The sequence below is a fragment of the Watersipora subatra genome, chromosome 4 (assembly GCF_963576615.1).
Source record: "Watersipora subatra chromosome 4, tzWatSuba1.1, whole genome shotgun sequence".
Lineage (NCBI taxonomy): Eukaryota > Metazoa > Bryozoa > Gymnolaemata > Cheilostomatida > Watersiporidae > Watersipora > Watersipora subatra.
The window spans coordinates 2401247-2422892 of record NC_088711.1 but is presented as its reverse complement, the minus strand read 5'-3'; the positions used below and the strand labels follow the sequence as shown (position 1 = coordinate 2422892).

General features: G+C 38.8%; 1 protein-coding gene across 1 annotated transcript; it reads left to right on the top strand.

Annotated features, from left to right (window-relative positions):
- The first annotated feature begins 3930 nt into the window (after nt 1-3930).
- LOC137394623 (F-box only protein 21-like) lies at nt 3931-20329 on the top strand. Its single transcript, XM_068081367.1, has 12 exons — nt 3931-4020; nt 5112-5281; nt 6034-6282; nt 6425-6555; nt 6699-6851; nt 7150-7426; nt 12373-12472; nt 12570-12716; nt 14844-14957; nt 15506-15576; nt 17966-18123; nt 19722-20329. The coding sequence occupies exons 2-12, from the start codon at nt 5112-5114 to the stop codon at nt 19889-19891; spliced, it is 1740 nt and encodes a 579-aa protein (XP_067937468.1). The 5' UTR covers nt 3931-4020; the 3' UTR covers nt 19892-20329.
- The last annotated feature ends 1317 nt before the right edge of the window (nt 20330-21646 follow it).

Genomic DNA, 21646 nt, shown 5'->3' with positions numbered 1-21646 from the left:
CCTGATACAGGCCTGGAAGCTCTCTGGAGAGCATCGGGCATTTGCAGAAATGGAAGTCCAGAGCCTGGAGTTTGAAGTGCGACAGCACCGGCTCTGGTCTCAACTGCTCTTTCCTTCTGGCGCTGAGTGAACAGCCCTCAGGGCCTCCACTGAGGGAGAGTGTGGCAAAAAACCACCGAGACTAGGACTGGCTGCCTAACCAATCCCACAGCCGACAACACGATCGAGGCTTGGCAGGAGGCACAATTGCCGCTGAGGACCCTGTCAGCCAAGAGACGGTTGCTGAGGCCCACACAGGACTGAGGAACTGATGAGGCGGAGCCAGCCAGAGACGAAATGATATACGAGGCCAAATGACACAAGAGAGCAAAGATTACCAACAGTCTCTTGCATGTTATTTTTTGTATGCGCACACTCAGAATTACATATATTCACATATATTGTTGAAGTATATATTTTTCTCACTGTAAAATCGTAGTTTTATAAAGTTATATTTAAGCTATTGGTTTTGACTAATGACCATTTTATTTTGCCAACTGCTTGCTCTGCCTCGCCATTTGATGTAGCATAGTGCTGGGAAGATCTTGTATGAGTAAAGCTGTTCTGCTGGGCATACTGTTGGAACACTTAGGTTGCAGTTTGTGGACCGTTATCATATTCAATGTAATCTAGATTCCCATATATTGCAAAAACTGTCGAGGATGGATGTTCACAATAAGGTTTGTTTTGTTGGTCATCTCAAAGAACTTCATGACAAACTGTTGAGGATGGGTGTGGTGCGGGCAGATGACTGATTTTTGATTATCTCATGCGCTTAAATTTATCAACTGAATTAGTTCACAATAAGAAGGTTTGCTTTGTTGGTCAGCTCAAAAAACTTCATGGCAGGGTTTACTTCATTACTCTCTTCCAATGTTGCTCTGGTAATAAGCTCGGAGCTGGTGTTTCCTTTGGCATAATCAGTAGCTATTGACACACATAACGCTGTCATACAATGGTCTCTGTCTGAGCTCATGCCTGGCCGCTATACTTATCATCGTGCTGTTGCCTGATTTATTACCATACATTGAGCATCTCTAATTGCATGGATATAGGTATAACAAGCATGTTGTGGTAGAGTAGTATATTAAAATTTACAGTAAGGTGAGCCTGAAAATTATAATATGCGATCATCGATAGGTGGTCCGATCTGTAAGCAGGCCAACTATTGTTACAAAATTCCATAATCTCATAATTTCGTGAGTATTGGATCAGCATACCGACTCTGACTATGTTCACTGATGAATGAATGGACATTGCTGTTTTTATGTGAAGTTAAGCTTACGGGGCAATGCGTTCTGTCAGTTTTCAGCTAAAACAGTGCTGCACCAGGTCCTGTGTTGTAGGCATCTGTTGCAAGGTTAGTTTTTAATGAGTCATATGAGGCAAGTACCGTATCTGATGTATATCCTTGAGTTCTGCAAAAGCTTGGCATTTTCGTTCACCCTTCAACCATTCTTGTTTTTCACAGAAAAGATGGCATGTTTGAGCTGTCATTGCTGCAGAACTTCAGATGAACTTGATGAGTTGGTTGAGCATAACATTTGGACACCAAATGTCAAATCGGTTTTGAGGCTCTGGGAAGTCAATGAGTGCTCTAGCCTTGTCAGCGGTGAATCCATCGACTGCATGCCCCAAGAACTTTACTGATGTTTAACTGAAAAGAAATTTTTTCTTGTGAAGAACCATGCCGGATTTTAGGATGTGGCCTAACATTTTCTTGAGTCAAAGGTCATGCTGCTCTTGATTGGGGGCATGGACCGAAAGGTCATTCATATGCACAATGATGCCCTTGATATCAGACTACTCTTGTGCTACTGAAATACTTCCAGGGCTGCATAAATGCCAAATGGCAGACAATTGAAGTGAGATCTTCCTGATCGGGTGAAAAATGTGGTGAGGTAAAATTAGTGTTTAGTCATGCTTATCTGATAGTACCTTGAATTGGCATCAGGTCAAGAAAATATTTTGCACTGACCAAGCTTCGCCAAGCTGTCATCAACACATGCTGAATATATCTCATGTCTACAGCTTTATTCAGGTGTATTAGGTAGGTCCACGCAGATGCATACAAGCCCATTGGTATGAAACTGGTACCTTATAGCTACACCACTACGTACCCTTTTTACAGAGAAGTTGACTCTTATATCTATCATTTCCTTGGCTTTCCTTAACTTTTGGCAGTAGAGGTTAAGGGACCAAGCAAGCGGTGTAGATGCATAAGGACTAGGTGTTTTCTCTGTGTCTGATGTCATACATGGGATGATTTGCAAATCCATGATCAATGAACAGTGCAGGATACTTTTTCAATTTCAGAACCCATGGCATCCACTGGAGTCACATTACAGCCTTGCAGGCCCTTACATGCTTCTCAACGAGAAGGTTGGCATCTGCATTATGGATGACATATATTGTCTCCTGATGTGAGAGATTGCTATGTTTAAGAACTGCTGTGAATGTTCCTGCGCATTCGACCAAGTGGTTTGAAAGGCCCTTGGGTTGATGTTCGGTTGGAAGTAAGGCGACCATCTGCACTATGAGCTCTATTCAGTTCATTATTGTGACATCAGCATCTGAATCCAGTTTAAACTTGATTGGCTATGCATTCAGCTTAACAGTAGTAGTCTACTCAGGCAGGCTAGGAACACTGTCAGTCTTCAGATCATCACAGAATAGGCTATTGTACAAGTTGAGATCTTCCTCACATTAATCAGTGGAATAAATGTTGTTATTGTATAATCTCTGCTTTGGTGAATGGAATACCTTCACCCAATGGCTGATTTTGTTACAATTTTTGCATTGGTCACTTTTGGCTGGGCGCTGAGTTCTTGGGTGCCATGATCTGCCACAATACTCTCAGGGTCCTTTGATTTAGGAAGATTAGCCATTGCCTGCTGCGCATCCTGAGGTTTAGTTGGTCTTAGGGACGACTTCCACTGGTTTAGGGCCGCTTGCAGAGGATGATGCAGTTGGTCTTTCATAGCTTTACACTCCAGCTCTTATGACCCACATATTTTAACAACCTCCTCAAGTGTTGGGTCATTACCAAATGATATCAGCTTTTTCCTTGCACTATCTTGATGTATTCCAAGAACAATATAACCACAAATAAGATCTTGTTCACCGGAACCAAATTTACATTTCTGGCGAAGTTCCAAATAAAATGTATCGAAAAACTGGCTTTCTGCCTGTAAAACAGGGTTAAACAATCAATGGTCATTGATGATATTGTGTTCACCTATACGACATGTATGTAATAACTCTTTCAAAAACTCATGGTTGAAAAATTAAAAGCCACAAAATATGAGATTTTTAACTATTCAGTCGAACAAAGTGTCAAAGAAAATACCAAAAAAAAAGAAATATCAAAGATCTGATCATTTTAATGTTACTTTCAAATTTTCAATTTATTAACAAATGTTGATCAGTAAAAAAATTTGTTCGATATGTTTGTCTTATATATATGGTTTGTTTTTTTCATTTGTTTGTTGTATTTGTTTGAAAGTTACTAATACAAAAAAATTCAAGTTGTATCTTCCACCCGGTCAATGCTGAGTATGTCCGCTTGTTAAAGATAATTTCATTAGCATGACAGTATTCTCTCAACACATAATGCAGTTTTAGCAACAATCACATAATCACATTTTGTTCTTATGCAGTTTACTTTAGCGTGAATTTCAAACCTTTTTTGCACACAAGATTTAAAGGCAGCATACGTCTGATGATCTTCTCTATTTCTGTGGTGCGATTTGTATGCCTTTTTCTCATCGGACAGATTTATATAATCATTCATAAAGGCTGCAGTTACTAGCTTAGCTCATAGTTTTCGATTTGGAAATTGAAAATTTGCCGAATTAGTTTCCATTTGCTGTTTATTCGCTTCAATGTTTTAGGATTGCAATGATCTCTCACTGTGCTGTTGCACATGGTCGATCTGGTGCTTTGAAGTTCTCTTATTAACTGAGAAAGGTATTGTACAAGGTGAATATCAACACTTCAGAACTTTCTCTTGTGATTAAAACATTTCCAAAATCTTATGCCTAAGGTATAAGTGCATGCTAAATAAAATAACATGCTAAGTATTACTAGATCTCATTGCATTCTCAATACATATTAAGGTTTTTGTTTCTACACTAAAGTACCAGTTCATATATAACCTATTAACTGAGACACTACATTTGTAAGTATGGTTACAAAATGAATGATACCACTGGTCCAAACTACCTGTCTCTTCGACGTTTTGTCTTTTTATTATACTCCATTTTGATTGTTTCCTCTATATGACTTGACTGTCTGAATGCTCTACGTTGCCCGGGTAATAAAATAATTACCCAATTAATTTGAGTAACTTAAGCTAGTAACATAAGCTAGTCTAAATCTTTACTATAGTAAGAGCCGTGAAGCCAACTCGACGTTAGGCGTAATGACGTTATGTGTAACGTCAAGCTGGCCAATAGTATTTTTTCAAGAGCCGCATAAGCATGTACACAATTATTCCATAGCATGACAAGAACAGCATAGCGTAGTGGTTTAGCATGCCTGTTTGCAGTCCTGGAGGTTCCGAGTTCAAATCCAGTACGAAGTAAATTTTTCATTCCTAGATTTTAATTGATGTAACTGGACAGATGGCAGACGAATAAGGATATTTATATACAGAATATAGATGACATTCAGTGCGTTTAAAAACGAAGTAGAATTCTACTTGACGTGTATGCGCAACATTGATATACACGAATATATTATGAGTTTCTGTGTTAATGCATATTTTTTTTATTATGCCTCATAAGTTTGATGTTATTGATTACTTCTGACAACTCCTTACGGGGAGATATACATATAATCTAAATCATATGACTTGCATTATTTGATTTCATGATTCCAAGTCATGGGGCACCTCCATTACATGGTCATTTTGGTTTATAAATAGCTTCAACTTTTGTCATTATTTTGAGGGGGCTGCAGACGCTTGCTACATTATTTATTTAATTTGACCACTTTTCATGTGCCGAGGTTGTAGTATCTCCTCTTGTTTGCTAGTTTCACCTTACAAGTTCAGTTTATATTCATTACAGATGACCTTTTGTATGTCGCTACATGACTTACCGGCTGAGCTCGTAGAACTGATAGCATACAAGCAGACTCTATCGTATTCAGATGTGTTAAATCTGCAGAGCTGCAGCGAGGCCCTCTATTCTACACTGCATGGTACTGACAAGATATGGAGAAGCAAATTCCTGCTGAGGTAAAGCCTCTCGTATCGCAGCTGTACTTTTGCTATTATTTCCATTTGTGACCAAAAGTATTAACACCCCTGCCTTACAAGGGGTAGAGGTATTAACACCTCTGCCTTTGTCGCTTAGTCTATTTAGCAAAAATAGGACTTTGGATTAAATTTACTGACCGCATAATCTATTTAAGTCATGCATATTGCACATCATTAGAAAGCTGAGAATCAAATATTTCTAATGAGATTAAAACTTATAACAATAAAACCATTTTTTTTGGAAGAATTTGCCTCGGATATTGAGTCCAAATTTTGCTGTAACAAAACTCCGATTTTAAATACCCCCAGAGACTGCTGGGATAGTTTTTGTTTTAAAGGATCATTTGATATGTATATTGTCTGCTCTGGGTGGTAAAGAGTGGCGGTAAAAGAGCAAAAACCTAATAGATCACAAAATGATGAGGCGTGCTAATACATTTGGCCACGACTGTTGTTTTTAGATTATTATTATGTTTAGTTAGCTATTATAGTTGAGCATTATTAATATTTGTTGAGCATTAGGACCTTTATCTTGAGCTAGCCTGGCTTTTAGCGTGACACTCTTTAGCTAGTGGTGACTCGTGGGTGCCTGTTAAATCTGCTAACACGCCCCATTACTAATGTAGTCCTACGGAAACATTATTTATGCTATTGCTTTCGGCGAAAAGATGGCTAATGCTTACTTTTTTGAAATAGTATCGCTGTATGCATTTGTTTTTGTTTTTGATTAGATGGCCCTACTGTATAGTAGCAGAAGAACATAGGCGCGTAAAGAACTGGAGGGCCTTGTACGTACTGAGGGAATCCTGGGAAGAGAAGATTAAAGGTGTTGTCGAGGACATCATGCATATTCTCATACATAAGGAAGAGACTCCAAAGTGTATAGTTGAGGCAGCCTTCCAGCAGCTGCCCCTCTATGGAAGTGATTACACAACTGAGTGTATCATCGACTCACTCTTTCATTTCTCCTCACCGAGGCAGTAAGTACCATGGATCATTGTATTGTAGTTTAGCACCTCTCAACTCCGTTGGACAATTGAAAATGAACATTTGGTTAGAATATGAAAATCTTTTAGTCTTTTGTAAGTGGGTTTGTGCTTTAATATTAGTGTCTGTTGATAGAAAACCACTCATGAGTTACCAGTATTATGCACTTCGACTCCTCCAGAGACTACACTCAGAGTGGTTACGAAGAAGGTGGGAGACACTGACAGCTATCCGTAAGGCCAAAGGCTCCATTCATCTTGAAGATGGTACTCTTCCTCTATCTCATTTTTCTTTTTGTTCAGCTTGTCCTATAACTAAAATTGTTCACTGTGTTCACCTGGTTTCGTTATTCAAACTTATTTTTGACAATTAGAGGAACTAGACTCACTTATACTTCTGTGACGCGCAGGTCTTCGCTTTGTGGCGCAATTCCTCGAGGCTGATCAGGACTACCGATCCGATATAGTTGGCACATTTCTCACTCGCTTGGTGAGGAAGATCATTAGCAGAGTTGGGACTACCGACAGGTCGCTTGCTGATAGACTGAATTCTTTAGTAGGCGGTAAGGGGTGCTAGCCTTCTACATCTCCCTTTGTATAACTAAGGTTGAGGCTAACTAAGGCCTTGATGGCCCAACTAAGGCTTTTAGAGTTTACCTGGTGATTGACCTATAAATCCCCTTGTTGATATGCTTACCCTGCAGTGGACATGCCTATCTTATGGTTGGCAGGTTTACCCTGTAGTCGACATACCTACCTTATGGTTGTTTGACCCATGACTCCAGAGCATTATCATACATACTGAGCTTATTCTTTACTCCTTTCTATGAACTTACACCTATGGTTTTTAATTTATAATAGGATTCACTTCAGAAAGTTGGACCCCTCGAGAGAGCTCTTTTATAGTTGAGGAGCTTACGTCCTATGTAAAGGAGAAGTACCTTTCTAACACAGCTATGTCAGGTACCTTAGAAAGCTGCCTACTGTCTGAGACAGGGCTGCTATCTAGTGCAGTCGCCTGCTTTGCTCTTGCATGTGCAGCGGAAAGGCTTGGAGTCCCTTTTACATTTCATGCGGGATGCTCGTATGTACACAATGAGATCATAACTCCATCACTCAGCTTCTTTGGCTTCGATAGGTTAGTGACTGGTATTTACTTTCAGTCAACGTGCTAAATATTTCAGGGAAATGCAAACAAGACTACTCATATAGTTATATAGTTACTAGTTATATAGTTACTAGCTATACAGTAGATGCAGTATGAACAGTCTCTTGCATGAAAGTGCTCAATATTAAAATAGAGCGATGTAAAATTGAGTAAAAATGAAAGTAAAAGTTAAGTTTAAAACAACTTTATTACTAATAGTTTCATATTGCCATGCAATAATCATCAGATAAAATTGTTAGCACTGAAAACGACTTATATATAGATGGAAATAAAAGCGTAGGTCTTAAAATACCTAAATACACCACTGATACGTAGGATTAAAATTAGCAAGCAACACGATTTAAAGCCTCAACAATGCAGAAGTTTAAAAGTTAAGTCTTAAAATTGCTTAAAAGGAATTTGCCAGCATGTCTACATGTTGAAACTAGTTCGCAGCGTTTGTTTAAGGTAGCAATGTTAGGATTGTATATAATATAAAATTTCTCATACAGACATAGGTTGCATCTGCCTGTGGTCTTGTTGTATGATGTAGCTCTTTTGACTATGCTCCACTTGATGTTATATTCTATGCCTTGGTCTTTTAAGGTCCATATGTGCTTACTGAGCTCGGTGCTTGATCTTTTCTCTACATTTCTAAAGGTTGTCATATGATTGTAATAGCGTTGTTTGAATGTGGTGTCAGTCAATCCTATGTAATGTTCGTCCGCAGATTGATCATTGGTGGTGACTGTCGCCTTATATATAATTGACTTGCTCAGGCACTTTCCTTGTAGTGGGCAGCCACTCTTATGTCGGCAGTTGCATCCTCCGTTACGCAAATATCAGAAGATGAGATAAACACTATTATGCACGCCAAAAAGTCATTGCTGTTCAGCCAAAATACACCATGGCAAAAGAAAACCTGCAATGAGTTATTTGACATTACTATGGGAAGCTATGATGGGGCGGAATGCTGTGAGCTGGTTGGAGCCTATATACTCAAGCAGATCCAAGATGAGATAGGCAACACTTTCGGTTTATATCGAGATGACGGCCTAGGAATAACCAACAAGACCCCAAGAGAAGCTGAGAAAATCAAGAAAAAACTCTGCTCTATCTTCCACAAGAACGGACTACGCATAACTGTATCGGCGAACAAAAAGGTGGCCAACTTCTTAGATGTAAACCTAAACCTGACGACCGGTATACACAGAATTTACCACAAGCCAAATACACATCCACAGTATGTACACGCCAAGTCCAATCATCCACTTGGAGTAATAAACAACATACCACTAGGTATAAATAGGAGACTGAGCAGCCTGTCATCAGACAACTCCACATTTACCACCGAAACTGACATATACCAGCAGGCACTCAATCTAAGCGGACACAAACACAAGCTTGTGTTTCAGCCTGCCCCGATAAACAATGTGCAAAACAGAGACAAGAATACCAGACGAAGACCGATACTATGGTACAACCCGCCATTCAGCAAAAATGTAGCCAATAACATCGGTAAGATTTTCTTTAATATCCTGGACACAGAGTTCCCTAAATCACACGCTCTTCGTAAGATCTTCAATAGAAACTTTGTGAAATTAAGCTACAGCTGTATGAACAATGTGAGCAGTATCATTAGCGCTCATAATACCAGATTGCTGCAGCATCACAATGAGACCCCTATAACTACAGAACCAAGAGAATGCAACTGCCGACATAAGAGTGGCTGCCCACTACAAGGAAAGTGCCTGAGCAAGTCAATTATATATAAGGCGACAGTCACCACCAATGATCAATCTGCGGACGAACATTACATAGGATTGACTGACACCACATTCAAACAACGCTATTACAATCATATGACAACCTTTAGAAATGTAGAGAAAAGATCAAGCACCGAGCTCAGTAAGCACATATGGACCTTAAAAGACCAAGGCATAGAATATAACATCAAGTGGAGCATAGTCAAAAGAGCTACATCATACAACAAGACCACAGGCAGATGCAACCTATGTCTGTATGAGAAATTTTATATTATATACAATCCTAACATTGCTACCTTAAACAAACGCTGCGAACTAGTTTCAACATGTAGACATGCTGGCAAATTCCTTTTAAGCAATTTTAAGACTTAACTTTTAAACTTCTGCATTGTTGAGGCTTTAAATCGTGTTGCTTGCTAATTTTAATCCTACGTATCAGTGGTGTATTTAGGTATTTTAAGACCTACGCTTTTATTTCCATCTATATATAAGTCGTTTTCAGTGCTAACAATTTTATCTGATGATTATTGCATGGCAATATGAAACTATTAGTAATAAAGTTGTTTTAAACTTAACTTTTACTTTCATTTTTACTCAATTTTAGTTACTAGCTATATAGTTACTAGTTATATAGTTACTAGTTATATAGTTACTAGTTATATACATGTAGTTACTAGTTATATAGTTACTGCTTCTGTAGTGACTAGTTACATATGACTGGTTGTTATAGCTTACGGCCTAAAACTAACTAATTTCAAACATCCCATGTCTGGTCTGCCTATACTGATGTCAACAACACTTGACCAGCTTTCACTTGAGTTGCTGCTATCTCGAAGGAAATAATAATAATGATGTGCTATAAAAGCATTAACACCTTGTTTGTCACACTATCAGCAATACAATGTAGCAAAGGGAGGTTGGGGAGATGTATCGCTGAAAGTCTACCAATGCCGTTCAGTTAGAGGCGTTTCCGATCAGTGTTAATATGAAATATGTTACACCGTGTTATGGACCTTTATAGAGGTCTTATTGAACCGTGTTAATGTGAAATATGTTACACCATGTTATAGACTTTTATAGAGGTCTTATTGAACCATGTTGATGTGAAATATGTTACACCGTGTTATGGACCTTTATAGAGGTCTTATTGAACCGTGTTAATGTGAAATATGTTACACCATGTTATAGACCTTTATAGAGGTCATATTGAACCATGTTGATGTGAAATATGTTACACCGTGTTATGGACCTTTATAGAGGTCTTATTGAACCGTGTTGATGTGAAATATGTTACACCGTGTTATGGACCTTTATAGAGGTCTTTTAGACCCGTGTTAATGTGAAATATGTTACACCATGTTATAGACCTTTATAGAGGTCTTATTGAACCATGTTGATGTGAAATATGTTACACCGTGTTATGGACCTTTATAGAGGTCTTATTGAACCATGTTGATGTGAAATGTGTTACACTGTGTTATGGACCTTTATAGAGGTCTTATTGAACCGTGTTAATGTGAAATATGTTACCGTGTTATGGACCTTTATAGAGGTCTTATTGAACCATGTTGATGTGAAATATGTTACACCGTGTTATGGACCTTTGTAGAGGTCTTATTGAACCGTGTTGATGTGAAATATGTTACACTATGTTATGGACCTTTATAGAGGTCTTATTGAACCATGTTGATGTGAAATATGTTACACCGTGTTATGGACCTTTATAGAGGTCTTATTGAACCGTGTTGATGTGAAATATGTTACACCGTGTTATGGACCTTTATAGAGGTCTTATTGAACCATGTTGATGTGAAATATGTTACACCGTGTTATGGACCTTTATAGAGGTCTTATTGAACCATGTTGATGTGAAATATGTTACACCGTGCTATGGACCTTTATAGAGGTCTTATTGAACCATGTTGATGTGAAATATGTTACACCATGTTATGGACCTTTTATAGAGGTCTTATTAAACCGTGTTGATTATTAGTCGTTGTGTAACTTGATAAAATGTGATTAACAACAATTTGACAACAACCTGGAAACATCTACAGTATCAATGAGCCAACTTTGAACATACATTAATCTTGTCATGCAATATTCATGGCAGCCGATCGACGAACTGGCACCATGCCAACCTTAGAACAATTGCTTACAAGTGATAGCAGGGTTTCTCAGCTATGCTGTAAAATAAAGCTAAATAGTTTCTATTAATTACCTTCTAACGACCTTGTAAAGTTTTAAAAAGTATGACACGCTTGGGATGTATCATAATTTTTTGTCAAGGCAGATTTAGACCTCCCATTTCCATCTCATTTGATAATTTCTAAAAAATATTACTATCGATACGCTTCTAAATTTTGTAAGAAAGGATTTGGTTGCAACATATGAAAGGAGTTTGTCATTTGTGACTAAATCTCTCATTTGTTCCACTACATCATTACATGCTGTTGTTATTGCTAGTTATTACCGCTTGTTTTTACAAGCGATAATAAGTAATAGTTATTCCGAAAGTATATTGCGATTGCTTGAACAATTTAGGAACACACACTAGTATTTTTATTAGCAATGTCACGTTGGAGTAGCATACATGATCGGCTAGCTAACTTGTTGAGACTGATTGTTCGTTGACGAAACATTCAAGTACAGTTTATCATGTTACAATACAAGGAGAGTTACACAGTATTTCAATTAGGCTCAACTTCTGTGATTGCATGTAAAAAACTGCTGAATGAGACAATGTTTACAGATTTCACATCAAAATAGGTTAATAGCATCTTTAAAACAGTTTTTATTTAAAACTATTTTGTTTTATTATAGAAGAACTTGGTGTTTATTTTAGATAGTATTATTTTTAAATTACATGTATGAAGCGTAAGATAATCTCTGACAATCATTGAGTCAATAGCAACTAACCCGCGTATTAAAATATCAAATCCTCATGAATACTTGTGGAAAGGAAGTTGTGCGCCTCCTTTACTTAGTTTATCATTCTTGTTAGTAGTCAAGACCAGAAGACTTAGTCTTCGATAGGTAAAAGAAATATTGAAAATAGAAACATTTTATTACCATGATATAAAGCGGACTAAGTTTTTTGGTATGGCTGGGTTTAGTGTCATCATAGGTTAGCCCCTTATGAGATATGGTGCTGAGGTCATGATTTTGCAGTGCCAAAGGTAAGAAGGCTCAGGGTTTCATAGATTCTGAATTGACTATTCGCTACAGAATACTTGAATCTGATGTACGAGGCTCTTTAGACCTTATGGAGGTAAGTCTAACCATTCACTCCTGTAGTTTAATAACACATTCTTCTTTTCAAGTTACAATATTACCACTTTCTTCACTTGTCTGTCCATAACCAATAGGTGATGAGCCTGTATGTGTCACTGGCGGTGGGCCATCACACGTCCCTCACCATCATTGAGACAAAATTCTATTTGGATCCCCACCAACGGTCACTTGCGCTGCGACTGATGCATGTTTACCTGGAGAATCTTATTAACATAGAGGAGGTGAGATAGGCTAACTGATGGTCTGTATGAGCTGAGGTCCTCCCTATTATATTGTTCAAACTAAATGCATGCTCTAATCTAGGGATTGCACGGCTCAAACCATAACAGCTAATCTTTAGGGATAGCATTTGTAGTTGGGAAAGGTGTGATCGACTATCGTTGGAGTTGTCCCACCGATATCGATAGCTATTGAATGGTCAATGAGCAAACAGAGTTCACCGATAGTTATCGCGTGACTTGGCACCTGGAAAAACTATTGTATTATTATTATGAAAAGATCGAGGGTTGTGGGAAGCGATGGGAAAAGGAAAAGCTGCAGAAAAAAAATCTGCGGAAGAAACAACAAAAACTATCTGCAAAACTATCGGGTTATATTCTTTTTATTATTTGATGACGATATATAAGTTTCGGATGTTTTGATAGGCGAAAAATAGGCAACATATTCATATCGCAAAGACAACTACCGACTATCGTAGTCGACTATCGAGCTATCGTGCAACCCTACTAATCTTATAGCAATCAAATTCGCACATTTTTATGTGTTTTTTGAGTTGCGTTATAACCGACGCATGTTCTGTCTTTAATTAGTAATGCTCTAATTAAACATTTTTTAACATGAATACTAAATATTTTTCACATAAATAGATTTGAGCTACTTTAGTAAAACACTTCTATGTGTAAAACTTCATCTGAGTAATCCATGCGTATTCAGATTGGTTAGACCTGGCAGTAAGCCTTGCGTTGTCGTGGATGTCTTTCATTGTGGATCACATAGCCTGTAGGTGGGTGTTGAGTGAATCACATAGCCTGTAGGTGGGTGTTGAGTGGATCACATAGCCTGTAGGTGGGTGTTGAGTGGATCACATAGCCTGTAGGTGGGTGTTGAGTGAATCACATAGCCTGTAGGTGGGTGTTGAAGGAATCACATAGCCTGTAGGTGGGTGTTGAAGGAATCACACAGCCTGTAGGTGGGTGTTGAAGAAGTTTTTTTTTGGAACCAGGTGGAGTTTTGAAACAATATTTTGGCAGCTTGGCGGACGGTGCGGAGCACTTGCATGTGAAGTTTGGTCGAGCATTTACGTGGACTAACAGACAGACACACATTGACAAAGTGGGATTTATTAATATATAGAATGCATCTTCAGATTTACATAATTATACATTATCAGATTTGATATAATAGAATCTAATTATATTCAGGTTAAATATAGTCGAACTTGATTATGTTCAGATTAGATATAATATACTTAAACCATAACTGCCACGAACAACTTTTATTGTATTTACTAGGTAAATCAGACACGCTGATTCCGATTTCTTAATCAAAATAAAGATTAGGCCACTAACTTTCAGTGTAATGAAGGATTTTTTATAGCGTTTTAATATCGGTCTCGAAAACAACACGATCGGCATAACAAGCTCCGCCCATAAATACGTGACGTAACCTAGCTTTTTAGGAACAGAAGTTACGTAGGTATGTTTAGACCGATTTAGAATAATAAAGATGGGTGTTTTAAAATCCATTAATAACTAAATTCAGCCTTAAAAATAATTTCAGTCTTTTCTGAAAGGTAGATAAGCTATTTAGCATTGCATATTTAAAAAGCGCGATATCAACGCTAGCTTGTGATAAAACCGCGCTTTTTGAACTCATTTTTCTCGGCGTCCAGCCCATTTAAACGTCATGTAACAAGCTGCGAGCAATTTTAAATAGTTTATATCCCTTTCATAAAAAACTGAAATTATTTTACAGGCTGGATTTAGATAATAATGGGTTTTAAGACACTCATCTCTATTATTCTAAATCGGACTAAACATTCCTAACTTCCGTTTCTGAAAAAGCTAAGTTTCGTCACATATTTATGGGCGGAGCTTGTAATGCCGATTGTGTTGTTTTCGAAACGGATATTGAAACACTTTAAAAAAGCCTAAATGACTTTGAAGGTTAGTGGACTAATCTTTATTTTGAGTACAAAATCGGAATCAGCGTGTCTGATTTACCTAGTAAATACGATAAAAGTTGTTCGTGACAGTTATGTTTTAAGGAATACACAGATTTGATAGAATTAACACCATTAATTTGTCAACACATAGACTGAAGCTTGTAATAGTGTGAAACTGTTTTAGGCTAAGGCAATCATGATGGAGGTAGTGAGGAAGGGAGCAGGGTACACTTTGTTGTTGCATCGGTTCTCAGAAATCACAAAAGAAGATGAACTTAAACCTCCTGCTGACCTCCAGGTAGGTAGCATCATTCAGCTGAATTCAGTCATATTAGGCATTCTTGATTTTTTGGGAAATTTAATTGATATCTGATTTCTTCACAGTCATATCTCTTCAGCAAACAAACCCATCAGACAGTTGTACTCGGGACTATTTGACAATTCTTGTTTAAACTAAGTGAAAATTATTTGAGAGTTGCTTACTCATGTCAAGTCACCTGCATATCAAGTTGCTTACGCACCATCACCAACATATACTGTACGTTATCAAGAGACAGAGAATTAGTCATTGATTAAGCAACTTTTCCAAAATCCTTGTCTGTTTGCTTGACACGCTAGTCAATAAAGCTGCTTGTTACTCAACGCAATGTGCTATGTAAATGTTTCATCTTACGATTCGATTCATGTTCTCTATAAAAGAATATTCCGCTCTAGATTTTGCATCAATGCACCTCCTGCCACCTTTTTTGAGGTCTAAAATTAACTTGACAGAAATACTGTACCTTAGAATACTTGCTTGTATGCTTAGCATCTTAGAGGGCTAGTATGAGTTTACTAATTTTGTAGATAAAACAGCGGACGCCTGAACTAAATGCAAGAGTTTGCTATTCCATAGGATTGATCATGACTCATCGTCTGTACGTATCTGAATCAGTCAGTTCTTCCTTGTAGCTAATACTTTTCGCTTTCACATCTGACAAGGCACCGTCACCACCTGCAGGTTTTAAGTTTGACAGGGCACTGTCACCACTTGAAAGTTTTAGGTCTGACAATGCACTGTCACCACTTGAAGGTTTCAGGTCTGACAAGGCGCTGTCACCACTTGAAGGTTTTAGGTTTGACTGGGCACTGTCACCACTTGAAGGTTTTAGGTTTGGCTGGGCACTGTCACCACTTGAAAGTTTTAGGTCTGACAATGCATTGTCACCACTTGAAGGTTTCAGGTCTGACAAGGCGCTGTCACCACTTGAAGGTTTTAGGTTTGACTGGGCACTGTCACCACTTGAAGGTTTTAGGTTTGGCTGGGCACTGTCACCACCTGAAGGTTTTTGGTCTGACAGGGCACTGTCACCACTTGAACGTTTTAGGTCTGACAGGGCACTGTCATCACTTGAACGTTTCAGATCTGACAGGGCACTGTCACCACTTTGTCATTTATTTACCTAATATATGTCATTAACTATTAAATAAGAAACCACTAATAATAGAGCTTTGTGATTGAAATATTGTGATAGCTCGTAACCATAGTGACAGCAACACTAGATATTAAAGCATGGTTCTTATACATCTACTACGTTCTCGTCTTCTTCACCGGCGCATCACACTTGTACTATGTTAATGCATAACTATTCCCCGTGATCGTGTTCTTGCTGTGAGTTCTTTGTCTCAAAATACAACTCCTGTAACTTATTTTGCCGATTCTAGCGCATTGTTTGTCATGCTTGATGTGTTTTCAAGGCAATCCTGAATCAGATGTGTAACTGTATTCAACTATTGGTAGAGATGAAAAAGTTCCGGTATGCTCGAAGTTCTCATTGAATAAGTTTATTGATTTGAAACTTACTGCAAGAATTACCATGCCAAGATTTGTTTAGACTTGCCATCATACTCATAAGTCCTGTTTTTCTAAGGCTAGGACTCAGGAGGACTGTGTTTCTAAGGCTCAGGAGGACTGTGTTTCTAAGGCTCAGGAGAGCTGTGTTTCTAAGGCTCAGGAGAGCTGTGTTTCTAAGGCTCAGGAGAGCTGTGTTTCTAAGGCTCAGGAGAGCTGTGTTTCTAAGGCTCAGGAGAGCTGTGTTTCTAAGGCTCAGGAGAGCTGTGTTTCTAAGGCTCAGGAGAGCTGTGTTTCTAAGGCTCAGGAGAGCTGTGTTTCTAAGGCTCAGGAGAGCTGTGTTTCTAAGGCTCAGGAGAGCTGTGTTTCTAAGGCTCAGGAGAGCTGTGTTTCTAAGGCTCAGGAGAGCTGTGTTTCTAAGGCTCAGGAGAGCTGTGTTTCTAAGGCTCAGGAGAGCTGTGTTTGAGTAGTTGTACTGGTAACAAAACTGGTCAGTCCTTGAGCACCTGTCATTACTTTAGCTGGCCCCTAGATAGATTTCTATGAAGCTATAATGTAAGGGCATATGCTGATTATCTACGTGAATTATTATTTTACCAATAAACTATTCTGAATTATAATTCAGTCGTTTATTAGACTCCATAAGTTTACCACATTTATCGATAAACTAGCTGTGGAATCAGTGCTGTGCTGATAAATAGTACTGAATGTTCATTGTAAACTTACCTGCTTGGCTATCTCCTGTGTTAGTCATGTGACTTATCAAAACCAGTGTGGCTACCTACTATGTTGGTCATGTAGCTCCTCACGACAAGTGTGGGCTACATCCTATGTTGGTCATGTGACTCCGCACAACAAGTGTGGCTACCTCTTATGTTGGTCATGTGACTCCGCACAACCAGTGTTGCTACCTCCTGTGTTAGTCATGTGACTCCTCACAACAAGTGTGGCTACCTCCAATGTTGGTCATGGGACTCCTCACAACAAGTGTGGCTACCTCCTATGTTGGTCATGACTCCTCATGACAGGTGGAACTACCTCCTGTGTTGGTCATGTGACTCCTCATGACAGGTGTGGCTATCTCCTGTGTTTGTCATGTGACTCCTCACAACAAGTGTGGCTACCTCCAATGTTGGTCATGTGACTCCTCATGACAGGTGTGGCTATCTCCTGTGTTTGTCACGTGACTCTTCATGACAGATGTGGCTACCTCCTATGTTGGTCACAGGACACCTCATGGCAGGTGTGGCTACCTCCTGTGTTGGTCATGTGTCTACCCATGACAAGCATTGCTAGCCGCCACTCATAGGCTAATACTATATGGTAGAAGTTATTATTCTCTTCTACCCTATGATATGTTATATTGTGCCATCGTATTGGCTGCATTGTTCCTCATATATTACCTATTATATTCCATGTTAATCCTAGTACCAATGCACATGCTAATGCGTGCCACTGTACATACGCTGCTTTAGGTATGGCTACCATTGCGTGATTTATGGTTGGACAGAGAAGTGCGAGGCTAGTCAGAGCTGGATCACTATGATGGGTGTAGACCAGTTAGCATATGGTCCACACCAGCCATTTTATAATGTGCTTGTATCTGATGGAACCAGCAGATATGCAGCTCAAGGTATGCTCAAGGTTCACATCAGAATTCCTGCACAACTCATGGTCTTTGTTTATTCATTCATTACATAGCATGAGGCTCAGGCATAGAGGCATAGAGCTGATGGCTCAACTGTTGGTCTAATGGCTTAGTTTTAGTGATAAAAGGGTCTCTACCACTATGTTTCTATGGCGCGCATGATGCGCAAATTTGAGCCAATCCATAAGTTGACCGCATCATGGAAACAGCATAATGTCATGCTTGTGAATAATGGAAACAGCACCTTCAAATGATGCGCATTAAAATACCGACCCAGCTATTCAATTTTAAACATTTTCAATACTTCCATTTGACCCTCCTCGATCGAGTTTCACATAGTTGCGTCGCTTCACATACTTGCCAAGTCTCCCGGTTTGGCCGGGACCCTCCAGTTTTTTAAGTCAGTTTCCCTTTTTCAAAAATTTCCCGTTTTCCTCCAGCTTTTTCAATAAAAGTAGTGGTTTAATTTTTTTACTTGTCGTTTCCTCTTTGTTTACTAGTTGCGAGCTTGCATCATCATACAAAGTTAGCAACAATGAAACAGATCGTTATTAAACTGTATGCTTGCCATAAAACCAGGGCTATTTAGATTTAGCAACATTGATGTCTAACGATTTGCTCTACGGTTTTTCATCAATAAACAAAGATTATACATGGAGCTGTGACATATCATTGGCAAACGACCATGACCTCACATTGATAGTAGAGTACCTGAACATTGAATAAAATCGTAGAAGGCCCTCCTATGTAGGTAATAACGAAGAAAAAAAAACTCCACAAAGAAATCTAGGCTTCAGATTCAACTACTACATTTACCGTCAATCTCCCCCTTTTTTTTCTCAACTACTTGGCAAGTATGGCTACCACGTGAGTCGCTAATTATTAACTTTTAGCATATGATTCCTTGCCATTTTTCAATAAGGCGCCGGAATCAATCCGCATCCTACAAATGCCCATAGAAACACTTAATTCACATGGTAACGCAACTTGCACTCAAATCCAAATTCGCATGATGCGCATCGTGGAAACATAGTGTATGCGCTGTGAGTGCCATGTAGTGAGTTAGTTGTTACCAGATGTATTTTCATTGGCCCGTCTGATAGGTACACCAGCCAATTCTCAACTAGATTTCGCTCAAAGTTTGATTTGCCAATCATTCAAGTAAAGTTTTCATGAAATTTTATTTGGAGCCCTTCAATAATCTGAGGGTTCTTCCTTTACATTGAACAATCAGAAAGGAATTTAACTCGTAATGCTTATAGTTTTATTTTATGATGAGCTGATACGAGTAACCGTTCAACAGTTTTTCCTGTATGGCCAAAATGGTGTGTTTGGAATGATCTTGGAATGGATTAGGCAACTTACTTAGATTGTATAACGTAAAATCCCTCTAATGTAAACCTTCTAGGAACAGATTATATATGCTGTAGAAGCGTCTACTGTATATGAATAGAAGTAGAGTGAGGTGCTTATAAGCAACGCAAAGGGCTTCTCTATTGCTACAAGCTTCCTATCAGAAATCTAAAAGAGAGCTATCCATGCAATAGCTGTGTTTCTTTCCATCACTTGCTGCCTTGTTACAGAGAACCTCAAGGTACGTGATTCACCTGAGGCTATTACTCACCCTTCCATCGGAAAATACTTTGTGTCTTATGAAAAAACTCATTACTTGATGAACTCTGCTGCTGCCAGACTCTATCCAGATGACCTCCAGCTGACTGTTGAAGCCACCCGAAACCGTTATAAGAATTAGGCTATAGCTGCTCACAAATGTGTATATATATACAAGACTTGCTCAACTCTAAGTCTTTTTCAAACCTACCATCAGCAGTCTCCTTTCTTTCGCAGGTTCTGCCTGTTGATATAACTCCATCTCTCAGTTTGTGCATTATACGGTCGATATTGTAGTCTATTGATTATATATTATACCTCATGTATGTCATTCTATGGCCAGTACGCTTAATAAATCTTTTAACAATTTGTTAACCTGGTCCCTAAATATCCTGTGTACAATGCTATGTCCTATATACAATGTTATGTCATGTGTACCATGCTTGTTCTGTGTACAGTGCTCTGCAGTCTACAAGGCTACATGTATATCGGGTGTACAATAGTATGTCCTGTGTACACAGCATCTTCTGTGCAGGGTGCTATGTTATTTGACAATGTTGCCTTTTATGTACAATACAATAGATCAAACTCCTCCATCGGCAGCACATAAGACTGACACTTGCTTGTCTCTGTAACCTGAAGCTTTATAAGCCAGCTATTTTATTCTCAAGTAAATGTACTAGTGACAATAACTTGTTACTCTGTATTCTGCTTCTTATAAAATTCTTCCTAATTTGCAAAGTAGCCAACAGTAAGGTTGTGATTCATAACACCGACATGTAGGGTTGCGCAACACAAGTCTTTTTAAATGAAGTTAAAGCTGCTTTGGAAGAGTTGTCTGTCCCTTAGTGGTAAGCAACCATGGTAGATAAACTACTAATATTGGTCATTCATACAATAGTATAGGCACAACAGCCTGACTTTAGCTAATCTGGTTGCTATCTCTCATGCTGAATGAACATCATTCTAAAAGCAGCATTGTTCTGTCAGCTAGTGGTTGGTCCGTCACCACTAATTTGCTGTGATCAAGAATAGAACAGACAGCAACTATTCATAATTGCAGTCGAGCATGCTGTTGGACATTATGCAAATCCTTGCTCTAATCAAATTAAAGGATGGCATACTATGCTGCCATCACTCATGCTGCTGTCAGGGATTATTCTACGACAATTATGCACTGAGTGCTGTTGTCGTGAGCTTATGGCATAGGCTTGGCTGAGGTTTGGCAAGGATTTCCACAGAAGTGAGTACTTAGTGGGTACACATTCACTTGGCTCTCATTGTTTGCTTATTTTATGGCAGTGTTGTGTCTTACTAAAAGCCAAGAGGACAACAGGAGTTGTACCCCCTTTACAACTTGATCTTGCTGAGAACAGAGTTTGAAAACTGTTTAATGGCTGCAGATGGATAAGCGTGAACTTGTCCGTGCAATTTGAGATGATTGATAAGGTTATTGTTTCTCTATATAGTAATACTGGTGTTTACTTACAGCGGAGCTCTAGTAAAATGAATTACTGCTTGGAAAGAAAAAAGGCTTTGCTGTCTATGTTCATTGTGGTTGGAGCAGCACTCTCTACAATTTTCCTTGTAATCGCCCTGTCCAGCGATCACCTTGTTTCTTGTATTGAGAAGCGCACCAAGGAAGCTTCCCAAAGTGACGAGGTTTATATGTCTACAAATTTTGGTTTATGGAGGTCTTGTCGGCAATGGACAGGTCAGTTGTTTTTGATTTGTAGTAAAACCTTCGGAATCTCTTTAAGTCCCTTACAATTACTAGAGTTTATCACTCTATCCAAGAGTAGTATCCAAGAGTAAATGAATAAGAAACCTCCGGTGGCTTTCATAATCACAGCTTCCTTCTGCTGTTTACTCTAATGGTACTTTTGATTCATCTCAG